This window comes from Erinaceus europaeus, chromosome 9 (genome assembly GCF_950295315.1).
Source record: "Erinaceus europaeus chromosome 9, mEriEur2.1, whole genome shotgun sequence".
In the NCBI taxonomy this organism is placed as follows: Eukaryota; Metazoa; Chordata; class Mammalia; order Eulipotyphla; family Erinaceidae; genus Erinaceus; species Erinaceus europaeus.
Window position 1 is genome coordinate 106,688,523 of NC_080170.1, and position 12,120 is coordinate 106,700,642.

The window sequence follows — 12,120 nt, forward strand, 5'->3', positions numbered from 1 at the left end:
AATTCATGTCTATTTCTACACATTTTGAGTGGCTCATGCTTTCTTTATTCCTGATGCAAAAATATTTATAAGCAAATCATCATATTAATTTAATGATATGTATCAAATATCTGACAAGGACAGGTAGGGATGTAGATTGAAAAAAAGAAAAAGGTAGATTAGGGGTTGTTTTGATAATATACAAGAAGTCCAGTCTTTAACAGTTTTCCTCTCCCCATCTTTTCAACAAATGGGTGAGTGGCAGAACTGAGGAAGATAAGTGAAGGAGAACTTACAAAAATAAATAAGTAAGTAATCAGCAGCACCCTCCTTTATAATTCAGATTTAATTAGAGGAGTCGCACCTGTAAATTGATACTACATAATGAATGCAGAAAAGGCCATTTAAATTTTGGAAGACTGCCATTAGAATTGGGAAAGGAAAAAAAAAGAAAAGAATTGAGAAAGGATACAAACATATCTAAAATGTTGAAAGAGAAAATATATATATAATAAAACTAATAAGACTTAATGGGGATTAGTATAGTCTTTTGCAATTTACTCCTGTCTTTTACTTAATGACCCTGACAAAGCCAACATTAAAATCAATTCCATTTTTATATATGGAAATTAAACTATCTTTTTGGGTCTGAGGGGTAGCTCAACATGGAGGGCCTGAGGCCACTTATGTGGACCGGGTTCAGGCGGAGACACTGTATGGGAGGTGCTATGGCACCAGAGGAAACTTGAGTGCTGCAGTGTTTCTCCCTTTCTTTTTCATTCTCTCTATATAAAATTAAAAATATTGAAAAAAAAACATATATAGTGAAGTTATACATACACAAAGTCCCTTCTACACGTACGCACACACAGGGCTGAAGAAATTACTCCTTAGGTAGGGTGCCTGGCCTTGCCATGCAGATGATCCATGTTCAAGTCCCTGACATACCACCCGAGAGCACTTCACAACTAAGGATAGTTTATTATTATTTTTTAAAAATATTTATATATTTATTCCCTTTTGTTGTCCTTATTGTTTGTAGTTATTATTATTGTTGTTATTGATGTTGTTAGGACAGAGAGAAGCGAAGAGAGGAAAGGAAGACAGAGAGGGGGAGAGAAAGATAGACACCTGCAGACCTGCTTCATCACCTGTGAAGCGACTCCCCTGCAGGTGGGGAGCCGGGGGCTCCAACCAGGATCCACACGCCAGTCCTTGCGCTTTGTGCCACGTGTGCTTAACCCGCTGTGCTACCGCCCAACTCCCCTGAGGATAGTTTCTATGCTGTGACGATGCACTCCCTTCCCTTTCTGTCTGTCTGAAAAAAAAAAAAAGGTGGCCTGGAGCAAAATGCCCTGGAAATATGAGTAAACAAATAAACTGCCTTTCCTTATCTTAATTTTATGAACTGTCATAAAAATACACAAGATACATATGAAGAATGCATACACATGGAAGATAAACTGTGCTCAACTCTTTCATTTACTGTGAAGAATTGGTTAATCTTAGCTCTCTTATTATTTGCTCATTTTCTGTGCTCCATTTTTCTTATGTATAAAATTATGTACAAGGTGCAATTTTGTGTATGTATTTTAAAACTAATTAACAGAGTCAAGAGTTGGTGGTGGTGATGGGGGAGGAAGGAACCAGTACAGAAACAAAGGTTGGTAAATCTGTGTGAGTTCACAGCTACCTTTCAAGAATGCACAGAAAGCTATTGGACTGTTTCTAGAGGAAATTACAAATATAGGCACATTTAATTATTTAAAGTGTTTTTTTGTTTGTTTGTATTCTGGGGTTTTTCAAATACTTTTGTTTACCTGTTCCTTAATAAATTGAAGACGACTCTACTGATCCACTCAGAGAAAAGATAATTTATTTCCCCACTCTGGTGAGCCAGCATTTGATTTTTCTATCAGAGCATGAGAATTACTTAAAAAAGAAAAAAAGAAAAAAAGATTCTGAACTTGATTACTCTTTCTTACCTTTATGAGAGGACTCTGATTTTGGCAAATGACGTGTGGAATTATGCTGGTTTGTAAAGTGAGTGAAATCCAAATCCTCAGCATCTGTCATGGTAGGTGGTGGTGGCCTACAGGGAAGTCAAAAATTAAGTGATTCTACTTCTCACTGAACCAAATGGTAAAAAAACGTTTTGTGTGGAAATGAAGTCAGAATGTTTCAGAATTCTTACTTAAGTTCCTAGTCAGTAATATGACTTTGAACAGATTATCTAACTGTTCATTAACGAATGTCACTCAACAAAAACAAGTCTTTCTTTTCTCAACACCTAATATGTGGGAAGCACTATGTTAAGCACTAGAGAACCAAAAGTTAATGAGATGTGAACATTGCTATTAATGAAATTTACTTTGTTTGAGCATATTCTACTACAAGAAGGGTGGGAAGAATAAAAAAGTACAAGAGAACAAAGTAATAATGAAAAATTATGGAAGGGAAGAAGGGGAAAATAGAGAAGAGAAGGAACCACAAAAGGGTCAACATAGGAAATTTAGGGGAAAATGCCTTAGTCCACTAGGTGGCAAAGCAGAGCTTAGAGAAGGAAAAACTCACATCCCAACTTTTCACATCAAAGAAAGTGAAATGTCACAAATACTAGATACTTTTTACTACTCCTAGCCCATGAGTTATGATATACAACTTTTTCTCACATTTTTGACATTGATAAAGATGAAGAACACAATCTCCTCTTTCTTGTGTTTCACACAGTTGTACCCAATTTCTGCATTACAACATGAAACTAATTGTGAACAGACCCTGTCAAAGGTATAGCCATGTTAAATATCCTGTGCAATTGCAGATCCAGTCTGCAAGAAGCTGGAATATGATGGTTAGTTCTGTGCAATGAGAACAGCCACGTAAAGATAAAAAATAATTTTCACCCTGTCTTTAAGTGCTTAGCCTCTTCCTGAGTGATGTATAAAAGAGGCTGACACTGCAAGGAGATTGAGTATACTGCTTATTACACTCAATGGAATTTCAGAACAAATCAACATAGCAGCTGTAATCCATAAACTTTTAAAGTTTAGATTAGGGTTAGCGGAGGTAATGATATGCCCAGTTGTCGCATAGGTGAAATTCCAGAGCCTGGGCTCAAACGAAATTGTACTTGAAAGCCAGTGTTTATAACTAGGTGAGCTATGTTTTATTAGCAACAATATCAATATCCAAGACTATAATTCCATAATATTAAAAGGTATTTAGTATATACTTTTAAATGCCCATGAATTATCCATGTGTAATTAGTACGATTGTAACAAACACTGTGATTTCTTTTTTCTAAGCCTTCCCACTGAGCCATTTATGTATGAAAGTCAGAAATGAATTGTCTTTTTGTTTTTATGGTATTTTCTTCCAGTTACAAAGATTTGGAAATTAGTTCAAGCTGACTGCTGCTTTTCTACAGTTTCAAAGAAAGTAAAAAAAAAAAAATCATACTATAGGGGCTGGTGGTGGCGCACCTGGTTGAGCGCACATGTTACGGTGCGCAAGGACCCAGGTTTAAGCCCCCGGTCCCCACCTGCAGGGGGAAAGCTTCACAAGTGGTGAAGCAGGGCTGCAGGTATCTCTGTCTCCCTATCTCCCCCTTCCTCTCAATTTCTGGCTGTCTCTATCCAAAAAATAAATAAAGATAAAAAAACATACTGTGGACAAAGAAATTAATTTTTGACCATGGGATAAGAAGCTGCCCTCCATAATCTTTCTCTTATACCATTGTTATTAGTCCAATGCAGAAAAGATCTTTTGACTCTGGAAGCTCCATGTTTTCCAATCTCTCAAATGTCTCTTTCTATACAAGAGACTGAATTAACTTACCTACCATGGTAAAGAAAAAGAAATTACAGACTTTAGCTAGAAAGAATAGTTTCTGATATTAGTTGTGCAGGATAATAGGACTGACCTTTTTAACTATGAAAATGTATTTCAACAAATTATTTTCCATTAGTTTTTCCATGTAAATCTTTCCATAAAAGGTAAAGATAACTGTTTTACAAAGTAAAAAAATGTCAAAAAGACAATAACCTCAGTTCTGTTAGGTATAGATCACTATTTATAACTCTCTGGTAGATGTTTTTAACTTGGAATCATTTAATTCTTCATTCTTTCAGTATGTCAAATGATTTTAAGAGTACCTACTACACTCCAGAAATTTTTCCATTTTCATTTTCTAAAATAGCCTTTTTAGGCAGCTCTATCCTAAGAGCAGTCAAAGGTACTGGTGTTTAAATGAATTCCAGAATTTTGAAGACTGCAAAATAGCCCAAAAGATTATTTTAATTAGTTAGACTAAGAAAGCATTGATGAAGCATACTTATTAACCCACTTAGGTCTGGTACTTATTTCACATGGATATTCTAAAGATAAATAAAACTAAACCAGGAGTTTCTAAAATCTGCTTATAAATGTGTGCTTAACTAGTAATATAAGATTCAATTTAATATAATAAGTTTATATTGTTGTCCTAAGAACTTTACAAACCTGATATACTTTTCTGAAGCTTTTTCTTCTTAAAGTATATAAGCTAAAAATACCAAGTATGGCTTTAAAAACATTTTTAATTTTATTTACTTTTATTACTGGATAGGAACAGAGAGACAACGAAAGGGGAGGGAGAGACAGAGAAGAAGAGAGACACCTACAGCCCTGCTTCACCGCTCATGAAGGTTCCCCCTGCAGGTGGGGACCAGGGGCTTGAACATGGGTCCTTGTGCACTATAATATGTACGGTTAACCAGGAGCACCACTGCCTGGTCCCCTTGATTTATTTTTATTACTGGATAGAGACCGAGAGAAATTAAGAAGGGAGGGTGAGATAGGGAGGGAAAGAGACAGAGAGATACCTGCAGCCCTGCTTCACCACCTGAAAGTGGGACCAGGGACTTAAACACCAGTCCTTGTGTATTGTAATGTGTGGGATTAACCAGGTGCTCTGCCTGGCCTAAGTCTGTTTTTTTTTCAAGGCAATAAAAATACTTTTAAAAAAAAAGTATTAGCTTAAGTGTGGGCCATGAGTGGCAGTAAAGATATCTTACAGAAACAAGTCTTTATCAACTTAAGCGTAAGCAATGAGTGGCAACAACAGTGTGTATTGTCCTATGGTAAAGTTTACACTCAAAAACTAATGGGTGGAGTGGTGGTGCAGCTGGCTGCGCACACACTGTACCATGTGCAAAGGCCAGGGTTCAAGGCCCTGGTCCTGAGCTGCAGGGGGAAGCTTCACCAATGGGGGCTCTTTCCTGCTCCCTCTTTTTCTCCCATCCCTTCTCAATTTCTCTCTAACCATAAAAAAAGAAAAGGGAAGAAAAGAAAAGAAAAGGAAATGGTAGCTTGGAATGGTGAATTCAATATGTAAGCTCAGAGCTCCAGTGATAACCCCTGGTGGCAATAAAGGAAAAAAAATGTATATTAATAATAATCAGGAACAAAATTCATTATTTTAATAATAATTTAATAAAAATTTAAGGCTTTCAAAATGTTAGGTTTAGTGTTATTTTTTTTCTTTTTCTATTTAATGGTTTCTCTTCCTATTCTATGTATGTATTTATTTATTTATTTATTTATTTATTTATTTTTGCCTCCAGGGTTACTGCTGGGGCTCTGTACCTGTACTAGGAATCCACTGCTTCTGGAGGCTACTTTTTCCCTTTTTGTTGCCCTTGCTGTTTATCATTGTTATTATCATTTTTGTTGTTATTGCTATTGTTGTTGTTGGATAAGACAGAGAGAAATCGAGAGGGGAGGGGAAGACAGAGAGGGGGAGAGAAAAATAGACACCTGCAGACCTGCTTCACCACTTGAGAGGTAACCCCCCTCCCCCCGCAGATGGGGAGCCGGGCTCAAACTGGATCCTTATGCAGGTTCTTGAGCTACCTGCCATGTGAGCTTAACCCTAAGCGCTACCACCTGGTCCCCAATTTATTTTTTTAAAATGTCATCAGGGTTATTACTAGGGCTCACTGCTTGCATGACAAAGCCACTGCTCCTGGAAGCCGACCCCCCTTTTTTTCTTTTCTTTTTCATTTGATAGGACAGACAGAATTTGAGAGGAGAAAGGGAGACAGAATGGTAGACAGATACCTCCAGTACTTGCCTTACCACTAGTGAAGCTTGCCTACTGCAAGTGGGGAGCCAGGGCTTGAACCCAGGTTCTTATACATGGTAACGTGTGCTTAACCAGGTGTGTCACTGCACAACACCCCTTCTCTCCCTACTCTAGTTGTATTTGGAAGTATGGTGGAAAGACAGAAGTTACTCCATAACTATAACAAACGTCTGAGAGAAGTAAATAAAAACACATATACCACAGTCACAGTATTTTGACCTAGAGAGGTTTTACAATAGTCTACACTGACTCAAATAAGTATTTAACTAGGATGCTGAGATTCACACAGAAATGAACTTAAGCATGTGCAAATGTCACGCACACATATAAACTGTGAAATATAGTAAAAAATATAAAGCCTGAGATTTTACTTGGAAGAATGGTTAAGTTCATCCTTCTTTGTGCAGGATAAGAATTCAGATATATATATATGGTTTTAACAAAAAGAACCTCTTTCCTTATGTACCTGTTTCTGTAAAATCCCATGTCTTACTGCATATATATATATATATATATATATATATATATATGTTCAACCCAAGTGAAAGATGAAAATAACTCTGCAAGATTTAAGAGCACCTCAGAATTGCAGATTTTCTGGATATCCTACCTGAATAATAAACATTCACCTGAGGGCCAGGGGATGGCACAGCCGATTAAGTGTACATGTTACCAAGTACAAGGACCAGGGTTCGAGTCCCTGTTCCCCACATGTAGCAGGGAAACTTCACAAAGGATGAAGCAGGTCTGCAGGTGTTTATCTTTCTCTACCTCTATTTCCCCCTTCTTTGCCCATTTCTCTCTTTCCTATCTAATAATAATAATAAAAAAAAGACTAAGAATTTATCTCTCAGGCAAGCACAGCTGCCTGATTCACCCCCAAATCAAGTTTCTTACTCTGCTTTTCAGTTGTCATCTTACCGTGTTGGCCTGTCATTTTTAGAACGCTGAGGTTCATCACTCTCTTTAGACTTTGAGTGTGTTGATTTACTTGTTTTTGGCTGTAGATGTTAAGACAAACACATACAGAGAACAAAGCAAAAAGAATAAGTTTAGAAAATAAACCATGCTACACTTTACTAATTTTAGATCTTTACATCCAGGTGAGCAACATAAAACATTTTAAATTATAGTTATTCAAATTCAAGACATAAACAAAACAAACAAACAAACAATAATTCACAAAGGTATGCTGGTGACTGCTGGTTCAGTCAAGTAAACGGCTAAACACAGGCATGTGCTGTGTCCTTCCTACAAACTTTGTGTTTGATCACCCATTATTAACATCATGGTTATATATTACTTAACACAAACTGATAAGACTCTCACAATCTATGAAATCTAGCTTTGTACTCTTAACTTATTCCTGAACATCTAGTTTAGATGTAATAAATTTTAAAAATATTTTATTTATTTTGTATAAAGATAAACAAATTGAGAGGGAAGAAGGAATGAGAGAGAGAGAGAGAGAGAGAGAGAGACTTGAGACACTGCTTCATCATTCATGAAGTTCCTGTAGGGGGGGACTATGGGCATGAACCTGGATCTTTGCGCACTATACTAACATAAGCATTCAACAAGGTATGCTACTGCTCGGTCCCTGTATGTAATGATCTTTTAAATGAAGAAACATTCAACTCAACTTTTCCAGGAGAGGATTTGTACCAGAACTAGCTACATAATCGAACAATCACAGACGTACTGATACATGCTAGCAAGACAGCATGTATCAGTACCCTGTTTTACTTTCCTGATATATAATCCCTAAAATTAACTATTCTTTCCTTCACAATTGAGTTAAAGGATCTGATTAACTTCAGGACAGTTGTTTGTGGCTTAATTTGGAAATTCTTATAAAATTAATTAAATTTGTTTTAAAACATCTTGAATTACTAAGAAGGCTGAAATCAAATAATCACAGTTTCATACAACTCTGTCTCCTTTCTGTCTGGTCCAAACCGAGGCAGACTCTTGGGTCAGCGAGGTAGTGCATTAGCTTTGTCATATGCATGACCTAGGTTCCAGTCAAGCCTGAATGAAGTTTTGGTATTCTGTCATTCTCTGTCTCTCGGTCTTTCTCTCTTTGGAAGCTGAACTGGAGTGAAGTCCCAGTAATAACAACTATCTAGAATTAAGAAAGAAAAACACTTCTACCTTCTGCACCCCTAAAAATGATCATGGGTTCATGCCCCCAGAGACATAAAGAACATGAAAGAAAGCTTTCAGGGGAGGGGATGGGATAAAGAACTCTGGTAGTGGGAATTGTATGAAATTATACCCCTCTTATCCTATGGTCTTGATTATATATATACACACACACAAACAAAACACTGGCTGCTTACTGAGGTTTGTGGCATGTAGATGTGACAACCCCTCCCTGGGGAAGTCACTATTATATTCTTTGGGCTTTAGCTGAACCTACAAATACTTAAGTTTTTATTTTCCCTCTAGAGTGCAAGGCAGACTTTTTACAGATGCTTTTGCATTACAAATGACCCAGTACCCAGGCTGAGCAGAACTGGTCAGTAGAGACTTCACATCAGAACCGAACCGTCCACGACTGAGAGTCGCTCTTCTAATTAGCATATTCAGAATGTACTCCAATGACATTTCTTTTCTATTTTCTGTATGTTTCTCAAATGAGCATGCTCACTTTTCTCCCTCACAAATACACATGATTTTTTTTTTCTTGGAAAACTAATTATTTATATACTGTTACATTATCCTGACTTACTCAGCATAAAACTAGAATCCTAACTTCCTCTCTCTTAAGCTTACAGTCTAGACATGTTTTTGAACTTAAGTTATTTTCAAATCCAAAAACCTCATGTTTGCTGTTCAGCTGTTCCTGTGAGTTTTAAAGACAGGGTAAAAGAGGGAGGTAAGTATAAATAATTATGATAATATTATCATTTATTTTGGACTGACAGCTGGGTAACTGAGGAATATGAAATGGCTGCACAATGCTGTTATTATGGTTTCTGCCTCTTTTAACTTCACAATGAATGCTAAGACTGTGTGAGGAATAGAGGCCCATGGGAGGAATCTGTTCAAATAAAAAGTACTAAACATTAACTTTGTCATACAACCTAGTTTCAAAGTACTTCTTCAGTTCTAATTTTATCTCTATTAAAAAAATAACACATGGTCAGGAAAATACCTCACCTCCTAACAGTCTAGGACTTGCGTACTTGAGGCCCCTGGGTTCAATGCCAGAGCAACATGTACCACAGTTGTGTTCTGGCTTCTCTCTGTCATGTGCAACTCCACTGCAGGTCAAGTAAAGTAAATCCATCTATAAATAAATAAATAAGTAATAACAACTAAAGAAAATGGACCCTACCTTCCAATCAGGGTCATGCTTTCTTTTATCTGAAGATGATTTTTCCCGGTCCTTGGCTTTTTTATAAGCTTTCTTTTCTTCAGCCATTAGAAGTCTAGCAATTTCCTAAAGAAAATGAAGTCAATATCGACGATCACAAAGTCACAGGCAGGAAAAATTACTAAGATATTTCCAAACAACTTGGAAAGCAAACTCAGTAACTAACATAAACTCACCTCATCCTGGGCTACTTGAGCTGCTCTCAAGTCCACCTGAGTAGCCTACAGAATAGAAAATATAAAAAATAATAATATAATGGAAATCCAAGTTGTCAACTGAAGAAAAAAAAAGACTTACACAAAAATAAACTTAACCTTTGAAACTGGTTGCTATAACATCTCTGAAGTTAATGATCATTGCTGGTATACTTTTTCTATTCATGGAAGGGATTATATATAAAAATTCAGGGCAGATTCTTAAGATATTATCAGAATATAAATAATGAAGAAACTGGGATTGAAGCTGTGTTGTTAATGTTTATTCAATAAGTAAAACTGGATGGACAAACACACACACACACACACACACACACACACACAGAGCCTCATGATTCATCCGAACTTTTGCAATAACATGCTCACCAAAATTTCTTCTTCTTGCAGTTTTCTGGCAATTTCAGCATCATACCACTCTTGGTCCCTGTGGCTCACTCTTGATGGAGTAGAGACAGCTTCTTTCATTCCTCTTGGTTTCATTCCTAGCAAAAAGTCAGTGTAATAATGCAACAAAGTTTGCTTTTGGAAATGTGAAATTTATGATAAAGACAGTTCCTTTAATGTTTAACACTAACAATACTGTTTCCATTCCAACATTCAGTGCAACATGCAACTGAGCCCCCCCCCACCACCACCACCATGGAACTGGACATGCTCACACATTTAGTGTCCCACCAGAACCTGTGGGGGTAAAATCTCCCATCTCCTATCATTTTGTAATCAACAGAAAATAATACAAGAAACTGTAAGCAAGGTTTTTGTAAAATAGGAAGTGAGAAAAAAAAAGAGATTAAGTTACTGAAATACAGAGTTCAAGTTTGGAGAAAATAAAATTTCAAGAGGTGGAGTTTCTAAGGAGCCTAACCAGACCATGCTAAAGAGGACAGGAGGCTTCTATTCATTTATTCCTTCATCTTCAGAGCAAAAGAGAACACCTGCACTTGATGTGCTAGGATTGTGAACCAACCGGTGGTCATGCCATGGTGTCTGCTAAGAGGTCAACAAACCCACTTGCTGTAGATCAGTTTAATACTATTGGCAGATTTTTAGAGATGATATGAAGGAAATATCAAGGGGCACAATGATTTTAGAGTTCTGTTATTTGCAAGAGAGAGGAATGCAGGCAACTGGTAGGGGGACTGTGTTTTTCTACTTTGAAATTTTATAAACAGATATATTATTTTTCATAATTTTAATTAAGTGGCACATAATTATGCCTATTTCAAAATTGTGCTTCTTTTGCTGTGCCTTTCATCCATTACAATTATTCTCCAGTGTGGACGTACTCTATTCAGGGAGAAAAATATTCCGGGAACAAGACTGGCCATCTGAAAGTGACTTCCATAAACAGATTATTGAAGGAAGAATATGTGTATTCTTAACCACTTAGAATTATGTTTATCAGTGATTCTCAGCCACAGCTATACACTACAATAACAGGGTGTTTTAAATTTAAAAATCTTTGTCTGAAACCCCAGTGATTGTAATTTAAGTAAGTAGCTAGGTATGATCTATTTTGGTAAACTTTTAAAAGTCTTTTTCTTGTTTTAAAACCTTATTTATTAGAGAGAGAGAGAGAGACCCTATAATGGGTCTAGGGACAGAATTTAGGAACTCACGTGTTCAAGTCCAGTGATTTACCCATTGCAAACCTCCCAAGTCACTGGCAGGTTTTTTGTTCTTGAGTTTTTTGTTTGTTTGTTTTTGCCTCTAGGGTTATCACTGGGGCTCTGTGGGAGCACTACAAATCCACTGCTCCTGGGGGGTATTTTTCCCATTTTGTTGCCCTTGTTGTGGCTGTTGTTATTGTTGTTATAGCTGTTGATGTTGGATAGGACAGACAGAAATCAAGAGAGGAGGGGAAGAGAGAGAGGAGGAAAGACAGACACCTGCAGATCAGCTTAACTGCCTGTGAAGCAACACCCTGAAGGTGGGGAGGAGGGGGCTTGATGTTCTTGAGTTTTCTCAAGTCCTAACAATCAATTCTTATTTACAAATAATGTGGACACGACTAGTTTATTGTTTCTGCCTGTCAAAATAAGCATATACTAAAGTAATGTTTATCAAAAGGTCTCACTACACTTGATTCATTTGCTTTAAGACACGAAAAGGGGTAAGAAGAGTACACAACTAAATTATGTGAAAATAAAGATTGCTTACTTTCTCATGTGAAGCCTCTCTTTTTGGTTTTTTAAGCTTACTTTGTGAGAAATCTCAAAGTCATATACTCAACCATCTTTGCCACAAATAAGAAAATCAGGCTCTTCAGATTACAAACTGATTACTCAGAATCCACTTCAACTTCACAGCATCTCTCTCGCTAGTAAATCTTATGTTGCGTTGCACTAGTTTTAACCCAGACTTTTTAATAGTGTATGGCAGCAAATAAGTTGTGGCAGACTTCCAAAAACAGGCTATTT

At 36.8% G+C, this 12,120-nt stretch overlaps 2 protein-coding genes across 6 annotated transcripts in view; both read right to left on the reverse strand.

Annotated features, from left to right (window-relative positions):
• OSTN (osteocrin) overlaps nt 1-12,120 on the reverse strand; it is a 388,295-nt gene that overhangs the window by 226,456 nt on the left and 149,719 nt on the right. The gene's annotated exons all lie outside the window — the stretch shown is intronic.
• Nucleotides 1-12,120, reverse strand: part of CCDC50 (coiled-coil domain containing 50) — a 103,685-nt gene that overhangs the window by 46,317 nt on the left and 45,248 nt on the right. For all 5 annotated transcript variants that reach the window (XM_060198506.1, XM_060198503.1, XM_016185696.2 and 2 more), the window contains 5 exons: nt 10,067-10,182; nt 9,662-9,706; nt 9,447-9,551; nt 7,025-7,104; nt 1,965-2,071 (listed from right to left, as the gene is read on the reverse strand). In XM_060198506.1, coding sequence (XP_060054489.1) covers nt 1,965-2,071; nt 7,025-7,104; nt 9,447-9,551; nt 9,662-9,706; nt 10,067-10,182 — 453 coding nt within the window. The remainder of the gene's footprint in view (nt 1-1,964; nt 2,072-7,024; nt 7,105-9,446; nt 9,552-9,661; nt 9,707-10,066; nt 10,183-12,120) is intronic.